General features: G+C 40.4%; 1 protein-coding gene across 1 annotated transcript; it reads left to right on the top strand.

The window, feature by feature from the left end:
* Nucleotides 1-356: 356 nt before the first annotated feature.
* On the top strand, nt 357-1,920 carry LOC148676462 (olfactory receptor 6N1-like). The gene has a single exon (XM_088644434.1). The coding sequence runs from the start codon at nt 357-359 to the stop codon at nt 1,311-1,313; it is 957 nt and encodes a 318-aa protein (XP_088500560.1). The 3' UTR covers nt 1,314-1,920.
* The last annotated feature ends 14,761 nt before the right edge of the window (nt 1,921-16,681 follow it).

The raw sequence follows: 16,681 nt of genomic DNA, 5'->3' as shown, positions 1-16,681 counted from the left end.
TTAAAATACAAAAATAAAATAAAATAAAAAAATATATCACTGTCACTTTTTGGCAACTTTCTTCACTGCAATTTGACTGTTAACTGTTAAATGTAGCAGATAAAATTGATATTCTGGATTTAATGCGATAGTTCCTACATTAATTGACAGCATAATTCTGTATTATTATCTAGTGATAAATATTGATTTACTATGAAGATGTGGAACCAATGGATGTCCTTAGAAACAATAAAAGTATCATATATTACATATTCTGATATAAGTTGGTAAAAATAAAAACTGCTATAGAAATTTGTCTTGGAAGACGTAACTTTAAACTTGTCTTTTCTTCTTTCATGTTTCAGAATAATTTAGCCATGGATAACATGAACCAAACAAGGGTCACAGAATTTATTATTGTCGGATTCCCAGGACTTCAGGACTCTCAGAGCAAGTCTGTCTTGTTTGCTGTGTTCCTCACATTGTATCTCATAATTATATTAGGGAATCTTCTTCTTATTGGCATATTTGCGGCAGATGCAGGCTTACACACTCCCATGTATATGACAATATGCAATTTGGCCATCATTGACATAACTCTTCCTACCTTCACTGTACCTACAATGTTAAATGTGTTCAGGTCCGCTTCTTATGCTGTTCCCTTCCCAGCTTGTTTCATCCAAACATATTTCTTCCTGGCTTTAGGCTGCGTAGAATGCTTTATACTTTTGATTATGGCCTATGACAGATACCTTGCCATCTGCCACCCACTGCATTACCCCATCAAGATGAGCCCTAAATTCACTTTTAAACTCATTATTATCAGCTGGCTGGGAGGATTCCTCTGCCCACTATCTCCAGTCATTATGGGAATGACAAAGCCATACTGTGGACCTAACAAAGTTTTACAGTGCTTCTGTGATTTTTCTGGAGTGTTACGCTTGGCTTGTGCAGACATTGTCTTGACCAGCTATGTGGCTTTAGCTGTTGCTATGTGTGTGTTATTGATCCCTGTCTTCTTCATCCTCCTTTCCTATTTGAAGATTGTTAAATCTGTTCTCCATATTTCAAGTCCTGAGGGGAGGATCAAAACATTCTCCACATGCAGCTCACACCTGCTGGTCATCTCTGTCTTCTATCTAACAGCAGCAGGTGTCTACATCTCCTACAGGATTCCTGAGGCTTCTGTGGACTTGCGAATCTTTGGGGCAGTGTTTCAGAATGTCTTCCCTCCCCTCATGAATCCCATCATTTACTGCCTGAGAACTAAAGAGATCAGAGCCAGTCTGATAAGAACCTTGAAAAAGAATCAATTGTTCCCAGGTGTCTGGTGAGAAATTTCAGTCACCTGAGCCCTTTTAGTCAGAATTGCAATTAACATTCTCAAATATAGTAATGCTACCCTTTCTACTGACATCCAAAGCCATCATCACAACCCATACCACTGCTACTGAGCTGCTATCCAGATCTCAGAACTGTATCAACCATTGTTAGTCAAGATGTCCCAAATCTCCATTGATAATTTAGAACGTTTTGTGGAATCAATATTGCAAAATGTTATAGCTAAAACTACTGCACAACACCCTTGAAATAGGGGCTACTTTCTAATATTCTGGCAGATAGATTCTCACATTCAGAATGTTGCATCAACTCTCGGACATTGTAGGTGTGTTTATTTTTTCCTCCTAGACAAAGCATTCTATCTCAGAAGAAGTTGAGGTTGGTTTGCCAGAGATATAATGGATAGAGCTTGAATGTTGTGAGTAGGTAAATTTCTTGGAAGCACCACTAGCTCCAATCTCTACGATTTACGTGATTATATGAGCAAACATTTATAAAGCACTGAAGGGGCAACATGGTAGCATAGTGGTTTGCATTACTGCCTTGCAGCACTGGGGCACTGCATTCACCTCTGAGACGGGTGCTATCTGCATGGAGCTTGTAAGTACCCTTGTGTTCATGTGAATTTCCTCCTGGGGCTCTAATTTTCTCCTACAATACAAAAAAAATACTGGTAGTTTAATTGGTTTCTGGGAATATCTGCCTTATGTATGAGTGTGTATATGAATGTGTTTGTGTCTGTGTGTGCCCTGTGATAGACTGGCATCCCATCCCAGGTGTACCCTGCCTTTTAAAAGTTGCTTGACCAGGATGGGCTCTGGCTTTCCCACGACCTTGAATTAGAAAAAGTGTTTAGAAAACAGGTGGATGAAGAGAAAACAACTTCAACACAGAAATGGATAGAATAAAAATAAAAATGGCTATACAGAGTCAATAGTCTCACCTTCAATGTTGGGTGCCTTTTAGGCCAAGTCTCACCAAGGCTGGCAGTCATGCTCAGGTAGACATATTATCTATGCTTGAGGTAGACAACCTTGGGGTGAACTCAATTTGGTAAGCACATAGGTCTGTGAACACTTGGTGAAGTAGTCAATGGCCAACTCACCCCACTCACTCTAGGGATATATTCTAAGGACACAGATGAGATGTTCCATCTCATAGACCAGCCGATCCCATGCAGGTGTCCACTCAGTTGATCCTCCTCGATGGTGTCTCTAATGAATGGATTTCATTTTATTAACTTAATATATGGACAATATTGTTCCCTACCTAATGTGGATATCCCAAATAAGGGTAGCTGTATAAAAACAAACAACAAATAAATGAACAAAAATAGATCTGTAGCAAAAATATCACAACAAGATAGGATCTACTGTTGCTTCAGCTAGATTTAATTCAGTTTTCTCAACATCAAAGATATGTGAGAATCCTCAATGTCTTACTCCCATGTTTTTTATCTGTTTTGCCTAGTTATCAATTAAAAGTGGCAAACAATGCTTATTTTGCATCATGGATCTGGCAGCTTCTACAATTTCTGTTAATGTGTGCATACTTACAAAATTAACATCTGTAGATGCTGCTGTGTGAAATGCATTTGTTTTTTAGAAGTACAAAATAATACTTAAATTATAGCACCAGTTGTATTAAAACATAGCCATCGTGACTTATTTTAAAATGCAAAATATGATGGAATTGTGTAAAGTAAGCACAGTTATGACTTAAACATTATGCATTGTTCTTTACCTGTGGAATTAAACTGTTATTAGTCTTTTATTAAGGATTTATCATTTTTGAGTTAAAGTTCTTTGGAGGACGTAATTGATCATTGTTATTTATATTTAAAACAGCAATATCTTTGAGAAAGTTAAGAATGTTAAGGCTTTTCTTTGAATTTTGCATTGATATATACTTTTTACACCCTTTGTAACTGGGATATTAATATATTGACAACTATTGTTTGTAGACTAATTATGGTTTTGATGTAGAATATGTATTTTGTTGAATTATTTTTAATCTATAAAATGGAAAGTTTAATTTCATTCTGTTTATACAATGATAAAGGATTAATTGCTGCAATGTGTCTGGTATTTTATTTTGATTTTAGTGTATTGTAAATAAATGGTGTTTTTGAAAGAATCCTGTCTTTTCTAAAATTTAGAATCTATTGCAAGAGTTCCAGAAAAAAAAAATCAGAAAAGGCATCCCAGCAGTTTTCTCATGTACATTTTCTCATGTACAGTTTTGCATCCGACTGATACTTTCTTATTGTCTATCACTGATATACTTACATTTTTAATAATCTTAAAATATAATAATATATAAAATTAATAAATCATTATAAATGTCTACAAAGAACTTTAAGCATGTACTTTTTTTACACTTTAAGCAGCATGCGAATCTCTGAGCGTTCAGTTGTTAACCAGCTATGAGAGGGACAAAGAACTGACTTCAGGTTTGAAAATAATTGTTAAAAGAGGTAATAATAATAATAATAATAATAATAATAATAATAATAATTGCTTACACTTATATAGTGCTTTTCTGGACACTCCACTCAAAGCGCTTTACAGATAATGGGGACTCCCCTCCACCACCACCAATGTGTAGCATCCACCTGGATGATGCGACAGCAGCCACAGTGCACCAGAACGCTCACCACACATCAGCTATTAGTGGGGAGGAGAGCAGAGTAATGAAGCCAATTCATAAATGGGGATTATTAGGAGGCCATGATTTCTAAGGGAAAACAAAGTGAAAGTTATGATAAATCTCACCCTTAACTAAATACCAAATGTTTGACATATTTAGGTGATTTCCTTAAGACACTATTGAAGTTCCAAAAATGAAAATCAAGTGAATGTTGACTTTCAATTTAACTTAGTATTGGTGTGTTTAAGAATCCTCAACACCCAACCACTGAAACACTGACAAATCTGGTATCAGAGCTGTCTGGTTTAATCAGAAAAGAAAACATTGGGCCAAAATATGGAAAAAAATAGGACAACATTTTGATGCCAGGTCTAGCATGTACACTCCAAAAAATGGCAAGTTTTCCAAGAAATGCCCTTCACACTTAGAAAAGATCCATAACAGTTTGATCTGTACCCTGTAGATGGAGTTTGAGTTTATTCAAACCTGTACATGTGGTGACATTGTGTGATTATGTGTAAAAGATCTTGACTACATCATGACAGCCCACAAAGCATGTATAAAAAACTTCTCACAGATTTACAATGTCTAACTTAACACTTTAGTGTGGAAAATGTTATCAGTGTTATCAGGAATTGTGACCTTTCCTTTGAAAACAATAAGCCAGCCCCAGTCATAAAATGCAGTAAATAACCTAAGTGAATCTTCATTTCTATGTCAAAAACCTCTCATTGGGTTGGATAGTGTAGAAAACTACAGTCAGGCATAGTTTTTATCATTTGTAAACTTTATTTCTTTGTGGCTTATTTGCACAAAATTCTTAAAGTAGTGTAGCTAAGTGTGGCTTTTATACAAATTGCCACAATATTAAATGTTTATTATACCATTAGTGCTTTCCTGAGCTAATCATACTGCATGCATAGTGTACTAGGGACAAACAATTTCATCAAATAAAATGATTACTTTGTTTATCTGTACAGTACAGTATGTCACAATACCTTATACACTAATATTTTACACACTCCCATTTTGGATAAAATTATTTTAATTACACACAGTAAACATAATTATTAGTAATTGTAATTAAATAATATACATTCCGTATAAAAAAATAATATACATTCCGTACTCAAAATTTTTGAGTAGTGATTTGAATAACTTTGTCAATTGTTGCTAATACAAGTCTGCACTATAGTGTACTGTAGTTGATGTACTGTACCATATAATACTGTAAAGATATCTTTGGATATGACCTCACACAATTCTTTAACATGTGTGGCATGTCTGGAATTGTAGTGTTTTTGTTCATGTATTTGGCTCATGTGACTGGTGTTTTAAAAATACAGTACATACTGTAAATGAAATACTTCTTGTTCCATTTTAAATAAACCATTTCAAAATAAAAAAGGAGTTGGGCCATCTTTAATCACACAGACATGTGCTCTGTTTGTGCTGATTTATGCCATTGAATGGCATTGTTTCTGATGCTTTCATTCCTGACATATAGCATCTTTTGTGTGGGGAGGGGTCATGACCTTACTCACCTCCCCACACACACACTCAACAGTGCAGGAGAACCGAACCGGTCTCATTCATTAGTATTCCTTATATTACTGGTTTGTGCCATTGAAAGTAGCTTCTGAATGGCTTTCATTATTAAATTATCCCATTTATTCCATTTATTAGGTTCGGTCTAAAAGGACCTTTACCATTTGTAACATACACTGATAGTTAATGTACATACAGTAATTACTGGATGTTAGGATAACAATGCCTGTGATTTGTTTTCTTAAAGGGCATGGATATTTTGCACTGGAATACAAGTATGTTCTTTGCATTTGTAAGAATAGCAAAAATAAATCTGTCACCAAACAATTGCATTTTCTTTAAAAAAAAGGTTTAACTTGCATGCCATAATAATAAGCAGCTGTGCCAATGATTTTTAAATTTTAAGATATAATCTTAGGGGTTTCTCAGTTATTTAAAAAATAATTAAATAAAAAAAACACTGTTGCACTTGTTGCATCATGTTATACATGTTGCATTTTTTTATGCAATGCCAATATACTGTAGAACACTAACATGGAAACGTACCAGGACATTGGTCACTATGTTCTATGTAGACTAATGGAGTGAGACCAGTTCGATTCTCCTGCACTGTTCTCAGGGGCTAAAGATGCAGCCATTCAAAATGGGTGAGGTATTTCGCGGCATACCGCGACACGCCCACCGGGGTATCACGCAGTTCACGTGTGTCACGTGACTAACTATCCGGCGTCGCCTTGTAAAACCGCCAGGGGGAGCTTAACCTCTCATGTACAGCATTTGAGCCTTTAATTTTGAACTGTGTATTACAGCATGTTAATCATCAGTCATTCAAATGTTGGTATATTTTATGAAAGCAAGATTGCTCTGTTGGACAAAAGTACACAACCTACCTTTATCAGAAATATTTATGCATCAAAGCCTTTACTGAAGATATTACTAATAGTATTAATAATGGATGACTTTGGACAAGCTGTATACTCAAAGTATAATTTCTTTAGCACATTTGTACAAGCACTTGGAATCTGTCCAAGCCATACTTTGTCAGGCATTTTGTTTTACTTCAACGGGCATAAAAACTTCCTTGCTTTTAACAGGGCGTTTCATAATTTCTAACTACGAAAATGATTTAAAATGCGACACCTATCATTCAACTAGAGCTTAAAATATCACAAGGATCCTCAAGAGCACAGCAAAGAGTGTATTAAAAGACACTTGTATTTATCAACGCTTTCTTTTCCGTATACCAGATTTTATGGAACCACTTCAGAGGGGTGTCAGCCTGTCAGATTCCAGGAATCGGCACTTTAAAGGAAAAATACACACCGGTATTCCATTTCTCCCTAACGATTTTAAGCATTGAAGTATTTAACTAGCATGTGAAATAGCGTGTGAAAAAGTGGTAGTTTTAAGCTTTTCTGCTAATATAATATGGAATCGCGTATCTAAAGAATTCGTGTACTGCGACAGGATGTGTAGGGCTGTTTCGCCTGCCTGTTCATGCAAGCTGTCTTGTAGCCTACTGGTCTAGGTGCGTGACTACCAACTGGCAGGTTGTGTGTTCAAATCCAGCTGGTGCTGGACTTTTCATTTTTATTTATTTATTTTTTAATCGCGTAACATAAACATATTACCGTATGCAAACTGTACTGTATACAGTATGTATATGTATATTTAATGTCTTAACTGTGCCCGTTTAAGTATTGAATATTCATATCTAATTTTACCACTGAAGGGAAATCTTAGTAGCTGAGCATAAAAAAATAGGAGCATACTGTAACGCCTGTGAAGGCCATAAACGATATTAATTTTGGAACATAAACATACAGTATATGGCTGGTCTCGGTACTTTAAAGAAAAAAATACACACCAGTATTCCATTTCTCCCTAAACATTGTAAGCTTCGAAGTCTTTAACTAACGTGATACCGGAGTCAACAAGCATACTTTTAGAATTTGATTAAAAGGGAATATAATATGGAATCGCGTATCTCAAGAAATTAATAACGATATAATTATATTCATGTTGCAAAAGAACTGCAACGGACATAAAAACTCCCTTGCTTTTAACAGAGCGTTCCATAATTTCTAACTACGAAAATGCCAGGTGAAAGGATTTGTAAACATATTTTGTTAAAGCAAGTCAGTTTTTTCCGCAACACATAAAATACATTTTTCCAAGAAAGTTTAGCCTTTGTCGCTAATGAAACCACTAAATAAAGACATAAATATAGAAATCTTAAGATTTGTTTTATTTAATGTTGGTAGCAGGATGAACTGTCAGAGTGTATATTTTGTTGCAGAGTTGCTGCAAGATGTTAACAGTGAAAAGGGTATTTAGAAATGAGTTATTTCAAGATGAAAAAGAAAACATACACGAAACATGGTTTCATTATGACCAGAATCGGTCTTGAGATATTTTTAACTTGATTTACAGTATTTGAGAGGTATGTCTTAACACCGATACTACAGTGCTTAAGTACTGCTCACTTATATGTTTCTAGGTTTATATTATGCATTTCATACGGTCAAATTACTTTTGAGCAACTAATAAGAAGCGCGAAACATTATGCGTTTTAGTTTCGTTTTGTGCTGGGACCCGTGGATTGATTAGAGATATCAAGTACATACAAGTCATTTTTTAAATGTTGTAGTTCGTCTTGAAAAAATGTTACGAGTACATCATCTATCAACAATTACACAGGTTCTGTTTCCATATTGCGGATTTTGGTTACGTAATATTATTTTCTAGATTTCACGTTGTGAATATATGATTTGGGCAAAAAGAGCCGCAAAGAAGTACATTATTGGTTGTTGTTTTTTTTGTGCAGTTTTATCTAGAACAAGCGATGCTTAAACCTTTGTCTGATTCTTGTGAAATTATCCACATGACAGTTACAGTACCTAGGAGTTGACTTCAGTGATGTCACTGATGGGATGTTTCTAAAAATCCATCCTCTGTAAAACGTCTTCTCTAGTTGTCCTGCACATGTATTCGCTAATGAAGCTGTGTGTTCTGAGCCTGGATCTCTACATTTCTGTATGAACCAGCTTAGAGGGCTAAAGACAGCTTGTGTTTAAATTGAGTGTAAGGCAATTTATGCTTCTAAAGTCATGGTCAGTATTTATTATTGTACTGTGCTGTAAACTTTTTCTGTGCCTAGTCACATTATTTTATAGCGTTTTTATTGCGTTATTAAATCCGGTGGCGCTGTGTGTTAGTTTCCTGACTCCCATTATTTAAACTGCGACACTGATCATTCATCTCTAAATAAACTTTATTTTATATAGCGTTTTAAGCGAATAGGTAATTAGATTGCTCATAAACCTAATCGCTTTTTCTATATAAACACAGCGTGATTGCTCTCTGAAAATGCTTTTCCTTTATTTTTAAAGTAGGCTCAGATTTCAACTATAGATCGTATTATTATAAACTTTCTTGGAAAAATGTATTTTATGTAAACCATGTTTGCTATTAATTAATTTAGGGCTAAAATACGTTCATTGTCTTCCAATCGAGTCGAGTTGACATTGGAAGCCTGCCACACCCGGACTGTTAAACCAACGCATTAGCACGTCAAAGCCCATTGAGCCAGTTTTGGCTTTAGTATTCCCCCCTTCTCCCCTCAATTCAATTCAATTCAAGGTGTTTTATTTGCATGACAGATGGGTACAAGCAGTGTTGGTTATGTATATTGTAACGCTTACGGCAGACAGGCACTGTGTAAGAGCCGACGCACCAGAGCAGCGCACCGAGGGAGCGTCTGCATTTATAACTTAGTTTTTAAAATTAGTCAAGCAATATGAAGCATCTCCTTTTACTTAGTGCCTGAGCATACTGCAACGCGTGTGAAGTCAATGGAATTCTTACTTACAGAAAGTCTCTCGATTGTAAAACAAGTGTAAAAAACAAGACAAAGTGCAAACAGTGCATCAAGACAATCTACAAACAAACAATAGACAATATGCAAGTAAACATGTAGACATGTAGATCAGGGGTGATACTTGCTCCAAAACATTTGAGAACCACTGTTTTCAAGTATTACTGCTGTACTGATAAGAAAGGAAAGATCTGCCCTGACATTGTTTGTGTAAAAAAAAGGCAGCACTGACGTATGCCATATTTTATAAGGGGGGAATGAAGAAAGATACAAGATGTAAAGAAGGGGATAACTGATAAGGATTCCAGATGCCAGCTAGGAAACCCCCAGGGAGGGTAACCTAAAACCCTGACCATTTGGCCAAGAGTCTGTGAACTGTCCAAATACCATGACCTCCCGCCTTTACCATAATAATGAGCTACGTCAGGAATGACAGGAAAGGGCTATATAAATTGAAAGTTTTGTATCGGTACTTTGAACAATACTTCGGTTTTGTTGTTCCTTGCGGGAACAAGACTTCGGTTTTATTGTTCCTTGCATGCAATAAACTAATCTGTTTAACTTCATCTTGGGATCCAGAACTTATTTTCTCTGTTACACCATAACACAACAATAATATAACTCAATTCTGTTCAATTGTTTTATAGTTTATAATAATTTATAGTAACAAATTATTTGAGTGTCTCTTTGTTCTGAGCAGCTCTTTCATCTGATCATAAATCTGATCCTCTTCTAATCATACAGTTTAGGTTTTTGAATCTCAGATTCATCATGTCTCTAATCCTTTCCTGAAGATTAGTTGGTAAGACCCCTTTGCCTCTGGATTTGTCTAAGTTCACAAATGTGACCCATCCCCAGTAAGTTCCAAAAGTCACCAAATTCCAAAAGAGCAGCATAATTGTTGGATCTTGCTATTCCATCTAAACCAATGCATTCCACATTGAGATTTTCCTCCTTTTCTTGGCTGATGGATAAAATCTGTATATCTTGGAGAATCATATAGAACCTTGACATCAGTGAATTATTGCTGTGACGTGATCCTTGTTGATGATGTTACCTGAGGGGAGAGAGACAACAAGAACAGTAGTTATATTATTGGGTAGTGGTGAGCAGAGAGACATGGGTGGCCCATCCTGACCCGGTGTGCACGGAGACAGCTTGTGTTTGGCTATAGGTGGAGGGCTGTGTGGAGACATGCATTTAACTGGTTACTGCAACCTGCATGGCTGAGCCAGGTATTGTTCAGGCGGTGATGGGCTGTACTGAGTTGGCTGCTGTAAGATGCTGTCTCCTGCATCATTGACAGTGTCATGGAAATTTAACTATCAAGGAAGCCACAAGAGAGAGTTCTCACCTGAGTAAGGTCTTTATTTCAATATTGCAATATTGGGAGCCCTGCTGCCACTTCGCAAAGTGCATCAGAGACTCAATTTGTTACAAGCAGTACAGGGTTTTTATAAGACGTTGCGCTGTAAAAAAGTTCAGCACTTGGTCCCTTCTAAAACTTCCCCTTTCTCTAAGAGAAAACAGATTACATCATAGAGCGAGAGAAGAAAAACTAGATTTGTTATTCAAAGCTTATCAGTTACTTTCAGCTAATTCTAATGACCCAGACAGCATATATTGTTTTGGTACATTGTCTTCTAAACTAACCTAAACAGTGTACTTTGTTGACGAACTGTTTTCTAAAATTCTGCACGTACTGTAGCATAGCAGTTATATCCTTGAAATATTATCTAAAAGCACCAATATATTTTTTTTGCAAAGCTCTCTACATTTTTAAGAATCAATTAACTCATTAGATTTCCACTACAATTCCCTCCTTTTTATTCTTGAAAATGATTAAAAGTTAGATTCTTCATATGGACTCCCAGGAGGCTCCCATACTTCAGATTCTTCCGTTTTTATCAGAACATACTGATGCGCAAACATATTCATTATCATATTTCGAAGCATTGGAATAATACAAGTCGAACAGCAACACAAAAACAGAAAGACAAGTATCACAGCTACTATAATCGGTGTTAGTAACTTAAAGAAAAATATTCCCCCTGTCTTTCACCAGAATCCAGTCTCCTTATTCACGCATTAGTTCTTACAGCACAGGTAAATCCCTGTGGGCTGAAGCCCAGCATTTTTCTTAGGGTTTTTTTACAAGATTGGTCAACAGCTGGGTAATAACTCTTAGAAAAATCTACACATTGTTCCACTGCCTCAGCTGTGCCGTTTTGCAGAACAATTTTAGCTGAAGTTGTAAAATTTCTCTTTGGTCCATTCCTGCAAAACATCTTATTATAAACAAACAAACCATAATAATAATGTGCATCTATGGGAATCACTCCCAAGGGTAACTCCCCTTAAAACTATATTGTTCTACCCATCAGGTTCTGCCACTAGATAGGAGAACCTTTCCCATGAAATCATTTTTTGACCTTCATGATCCCTTCAGGGCGTACAATTAGCACAGAAGCAGCAGCTTTAGTCCACATGTTTTTCAAGCAGGATATTAACAGTATGATCATAACGAATAATACCAGACACACAAATATGTATTGAACCAGAGACCCTCTCCAGGTTCCTAGCACAGACTGTAGCCATGCACCAATGCCCCAATCATCTGGATTATAATTGTGATATATATTTTTCTTCATCATAGATGTGCTTTGCTAAGTCATTCATTTGCTAATAATTGTCTAGAATACAAGTACTGTTTAGTCTTTGCTCACCTAAACAGCTGTCTATCACCCTAATAGAGAATGGCCTAAAACTGTGATTATAGCGAGGAGCATACAGTTATTTCCATTTTAATATATCTGAGTTACACTCAGACTAAAAGCAGGGCTATTTACCCATGCCAATAAACCTAAATAATCACCTCTATCAAAGGGGATTACTCCCATGAGCATCTTCTATAGCAATACAATCCCAACATGAGCTCTGATTATTATTTGTGGCTGACTGATAAAGTATTGATTCCATATCCCCATTTTATCAAAGTAAAACTCGTTACACTTAACAGGTACACTGTCGCCCCCCCTCAGGAAGCTCAACAAACACAGAAACAGTTACAATATAATAATTAATGTTCACTCAGTCTCTGGTGCAGTGGTTCGGTGTCGGCGCAATGCGTAGATCCAGCGATCTCGTCCTGTCACTCAGATGGCAGAGTCGGTAGTCAGTTGCACTTGATATGGTCCTTCCCAGCAGGGTTGCAACATCTGGCAGGGTATATCTTCCTCACCATACCCACTCGCCAGGTATCAGGTCGTGTCTTCCCTCTACTGGAGGTCTCCAAGTGTCCAGCACCTGTTCACCAGCCCCATGCACCACTTCAATTAACAACCTACAATACTACAATAGAGAATTAGCAAATTCAACAATCCATTAGCCAAATTCATCCCTCCAGGAAGTTTTGTTGATTGGCTTGTGATGATATCAAACAGGCTCTGTTACGCATTCCACTCGTGCCGCTCTCCCTTCTCGCATTCCCACGCACACACCCGGTAAGACAAGCTCACGCCGCAAGTAACGCCAATCACCTTCTCTTCCGTCTCTATTTTAGTTCTCCTTCTTCCTCACTTCCCCGCTCACTATTGCGGATTCTCCTAGAGCTCCCTAGTGCGCGGTTTACTTCTGGTTTGTCTCAGGTTTTCGAATTCCTAGTCTGTCTTTCGTTTACTCTTTCGTCTTGTGATTTGGATTGCTGCTTCCCCGTTTACGCCTCCGTGTTTCGACCGTCTCGCCTGCTTCCCGGATTGGATTTTTGCCTAGTGATTTGGATTGTTGCCTCCTGTTCGCCACCCTGTGTACCGACTTACTCACCTGCCTCCTGGTTTACGTTTTTGCCTTGCGATTCTGCTCAGTGCTTTCTCCACTCCAGAGTCCTGCATAGGATCCTATTGCTCTAGCAGCCCACTCTAACAGAATAGTGAGCCGACATGGATCCAGCGGACCAGAACTCCACTGCCACCTTTTTGCAACAGCAGTCCCACGCCCTTCTGCAACTGACTTCTGCTGTTCAACGCCTAGTGGACCACACCACCCGGCCGCCACCCCCTCCAGTGGCACCTGTGCCTGTCCCACCCCTGGTGGCTGCTGCTGCTTGCCCCTTGCCCCCTCCCACCCCGGAGAAATTTGAGGGTGACCCAGCAAAGCTCCAGAGCTTTTTAACCCAGTGCTGGATGGCCTTCCACCTTCGGCCAGACTGTTTTCCCACCGACAGAGAGAAGATTGCCTTCTTGGTCTCCCACCTCTCCGGTCGCGCCCTGGACTGGGCTACCTCCCTCCTTGCTCAGAATCTCCCCGTGACTGCTGATGTCAACCAGTTCGCTGCTGCCATGCAGTCCATTTTTGGTCAGCTCCACTCCCACCACATTGCCATCTCCCGTCTCACCTCTCTCACTCAGGGTTCCCGTTCGTTCCAAGAATATGCCACGGAATTCCGCCTCCTGGCCTCCCAAGTTCCCTGGAATGAAGAGGCTCTTATTCACCAGTTCTGCCAGGGCTTGTCTTCTGCTTTACAGGACCACCTCACATATCTTCCATTGGACTTTCCCTCCTTACAGCACCTCATCTCCCGTCTGGCTGAAATTGACATCAGGCTCCAAGAACAACGTGCCCGGCTCCCTCCCCCTCCTGCCACCCCCCGCCCGACCACCTTCTCCAGGCTGTCTTCTGAGGAGCGACGCCGCCGTTTCTCCCAGGGTTGTTGCCTTTATTGCGGGGCTGCTGACCATCTCCGAGCTTCATGCCCTCTCTGCCCCCCCCGCACTTCCCTGCCCTCTGTCAAGGTCGGTATTCTTTCCCCTGCTGCCCCTTCTGGCCTCTTTTTGCCTGCTCTGGTTTCTGGGGATGGTTTCAAAGAATCTCTTCTGGCTTTTGTTGATTCAGGCGCAGAAGAAAACTTCCTAGACTCCGGACTCGCCACCACTTGGAATATTCCTCGCGTCCCTGTTTCTCCCCCTATTCGCCTTCTCACCCTGGACGGATCCCCTCTCACTCTTGTGGAATGGCAAACTATTCCCCTCACTCTCCGCATTGGTGCCCTCCACTCTGAGAGCATCCAGTTCCTACTCCTCCACTCTCCCTCCCACCCCCTGGTTCTCGGATACCCTTGGCTGAAGATGCACAACCCCCATTTTCACTGGTCCAACAGTGAACTACTCGCCTGGGGACCCAATTGTCATCATCGCTGTCTGCAGTTGCCTCTCAGATGCTCCTCTGTGCACCTCGCCCAGGAGCACACCAGCGGAATCCCTTCTGTATATTCGGACCTGCACCTCGCCTTCAGCAAGCAAAGAGCGCTTTCCTTGCCGCCACACCGTTCCTCCGATTGCGCCATTGACCTACTGCCGGGAACCCTCCCTCCGAGAGGACGTATCTACCCTTTGTCGATTAATGAATCTGACGCCCTGGAGTCCTACATCCGTGATTCCTTGGAATCTGGTTTCATTCGCCCGTCTACTTCTCCGGCCTGTGCAGGTTTCTTTTTTGTCGAGAAGAAGGACGGATCCCTGCGGCCCTGCATCGATTATAGAGGTCTTAATGAGATCACCATCAAGAACCGGTATCCCCTTCCACTCATTAACTCTGCACTGGAATCTCTTCAGGGAGCCTCCGTCTTCACCAAACTTGACCTACGGGGTGCCTACAACCTCATTCGCATCCGTGAAGGTGACGAGTGGAAGACTGCCTTCATTACTACTCTGGGTCATTATGAATATCAGGTCATGCCCTTCGGCCTGGCTAATGCTCCTGCTGTATTCCAGGGTTTTATGAACGACATTTTTAGGGACATCATTCAGAAGTATGTTTTGGTTTACCTCGATGATATTTTAATTTTTTCTCCCAACATGGATGATCATGTCCTTCATGTCCGCGAAGTACTCACCCGACTCATCAACAACCGTCTCTATGCCAAGTTGGAGAAGTGTACTTTCCATGCGTCCAGGATCCACTTTCTAGGATACATAATTTCCTCTCTGGGCGTCGAGATGGACCCTGCTAAGGTCTCTTCTGTCTTGGACTGGCCCACACCCAAGAACCTGAAACAAGTGCAGCGTTTCCTAGGCTTTGCCAACTTTTATCGCCGTTTCATCCGAAACTTTAGTTCTGTTGTAGCACCCATCACCTCCCTTACTCGTAAAGGCCCTGGACAGGGAAGGTGGACCCCAGAGGCTGACCGGGCCTTTCGTCGTCTCAAGCAGAACTTTTCCTCAGCCCCAGTTCTCCGTCACCCCGATCCCTCTCTTCCGTTTGTGCTCGAGGTCGATGCCTCCGCTCTTGGGGTCGGCGCCATTTTATCTCAACGCCATGGTCCTAAGGGCACGCTCCATCCGTGCGCTTTTTTTTCAAGACGCCTATCCCCTGCCGAGATGAATTATGATGTTGGGAACAGGGAACTTTTGGCCATCAAGCTTGCCTTGGAGGAGTGGAGACACTGGCTGGAAGGGGCCATCCATCCTTTTACTATCCTCACTGACCACAAGAACTTGGCCTACTTGCAATCTGCTAAACGCCTCAACCCCCGCCAGGCTAGGTGGTCCCTGTTCTTCTCCAGATTTCGTTTTTTCATTACCTATACTCCTGGCTCCAAGAATATCAAAGCTGATGCCCTGTCCCGCATTCACGACCCCTTGGACTCCGAAGACCCGCCAGCGCCTATTGTGCCGCCTGACAGGTTTCTCGCAGCTGTACGTTGGGACATCGAAGACAAAGTGAGACGGGCTCTCCAGAACCTCACTGTCCCTCCCCAGTGCCCCCCAGACCGCCTCTTTGTTCCTGATGCAGTGCGCTCCGCAGTTCTTCAATGGGGCCATGACTCCCGCTTCGCTGCTCACTCTGGCACTCGTCGTACCATCGAATTCATTTCCAGGGACTTCTGGTGGCCTTCTCTTAGATCTGACGTAACAGAATACGTACGAGCCTGTCCCACCTGTGCTAGGAGCAAGACCCCTCGACAGAAGAAGGCGGGTCTATTACAACCTCTTCCTATTCCTTCAAGGCCTTGGTCTCATCTCTCGGTCGACTTCCTGACAGATCTCCCAAACAGCCACGGTAAAACGACTATCATGGTGGTCATCGACCGTTTCTCTAAAGCTGCGCATTTTGTTCCTCTTCCAGCCCTCCCATCAGCGCGGGAAATGGCGGACCTTTTTGTCCAACATGTTTTCCGCCTCCATGGCATTCCCAAGGATATTGTTTCTGACAGGGGCCCGCAGTTTATATCTAAGTTTTGGAAGGCTTTCTGTCAGACCTTAGGGGCATCCTCCTCCCTCACTTCTGGTT

The sequence above is a fragment of the Lepisosteus platostomus genome, chromosome 2 (genome assembly GCF_059453375.1).
Source record: "Lepisosteus platostomus isolate fLepPlt1 chromosome 2, fLepPlt1.hap1, whole genome shotgun sequence".
Classification (NCBI taxonomy): Eukaryota; Metazoa; Chordata; class Actinopteri; order Semionotiformes; family Lepisosteidae; genus Lepisosteus; species Lepisosteus platostomus.
Note: the sequence above shows the minus strand (reverse complement) of the source record. Positions and strands in the feature narration are given on the sequence as shown.

Excerpts from the sequence above, each read along its gene's own strand:
- LOC148676462 (XM_088644434.1), top strand. The coding sequence starts at position 357 with ATGGATAACATGAACCAAACAAGGGTCACAGAATTTATTATTGTCGGA.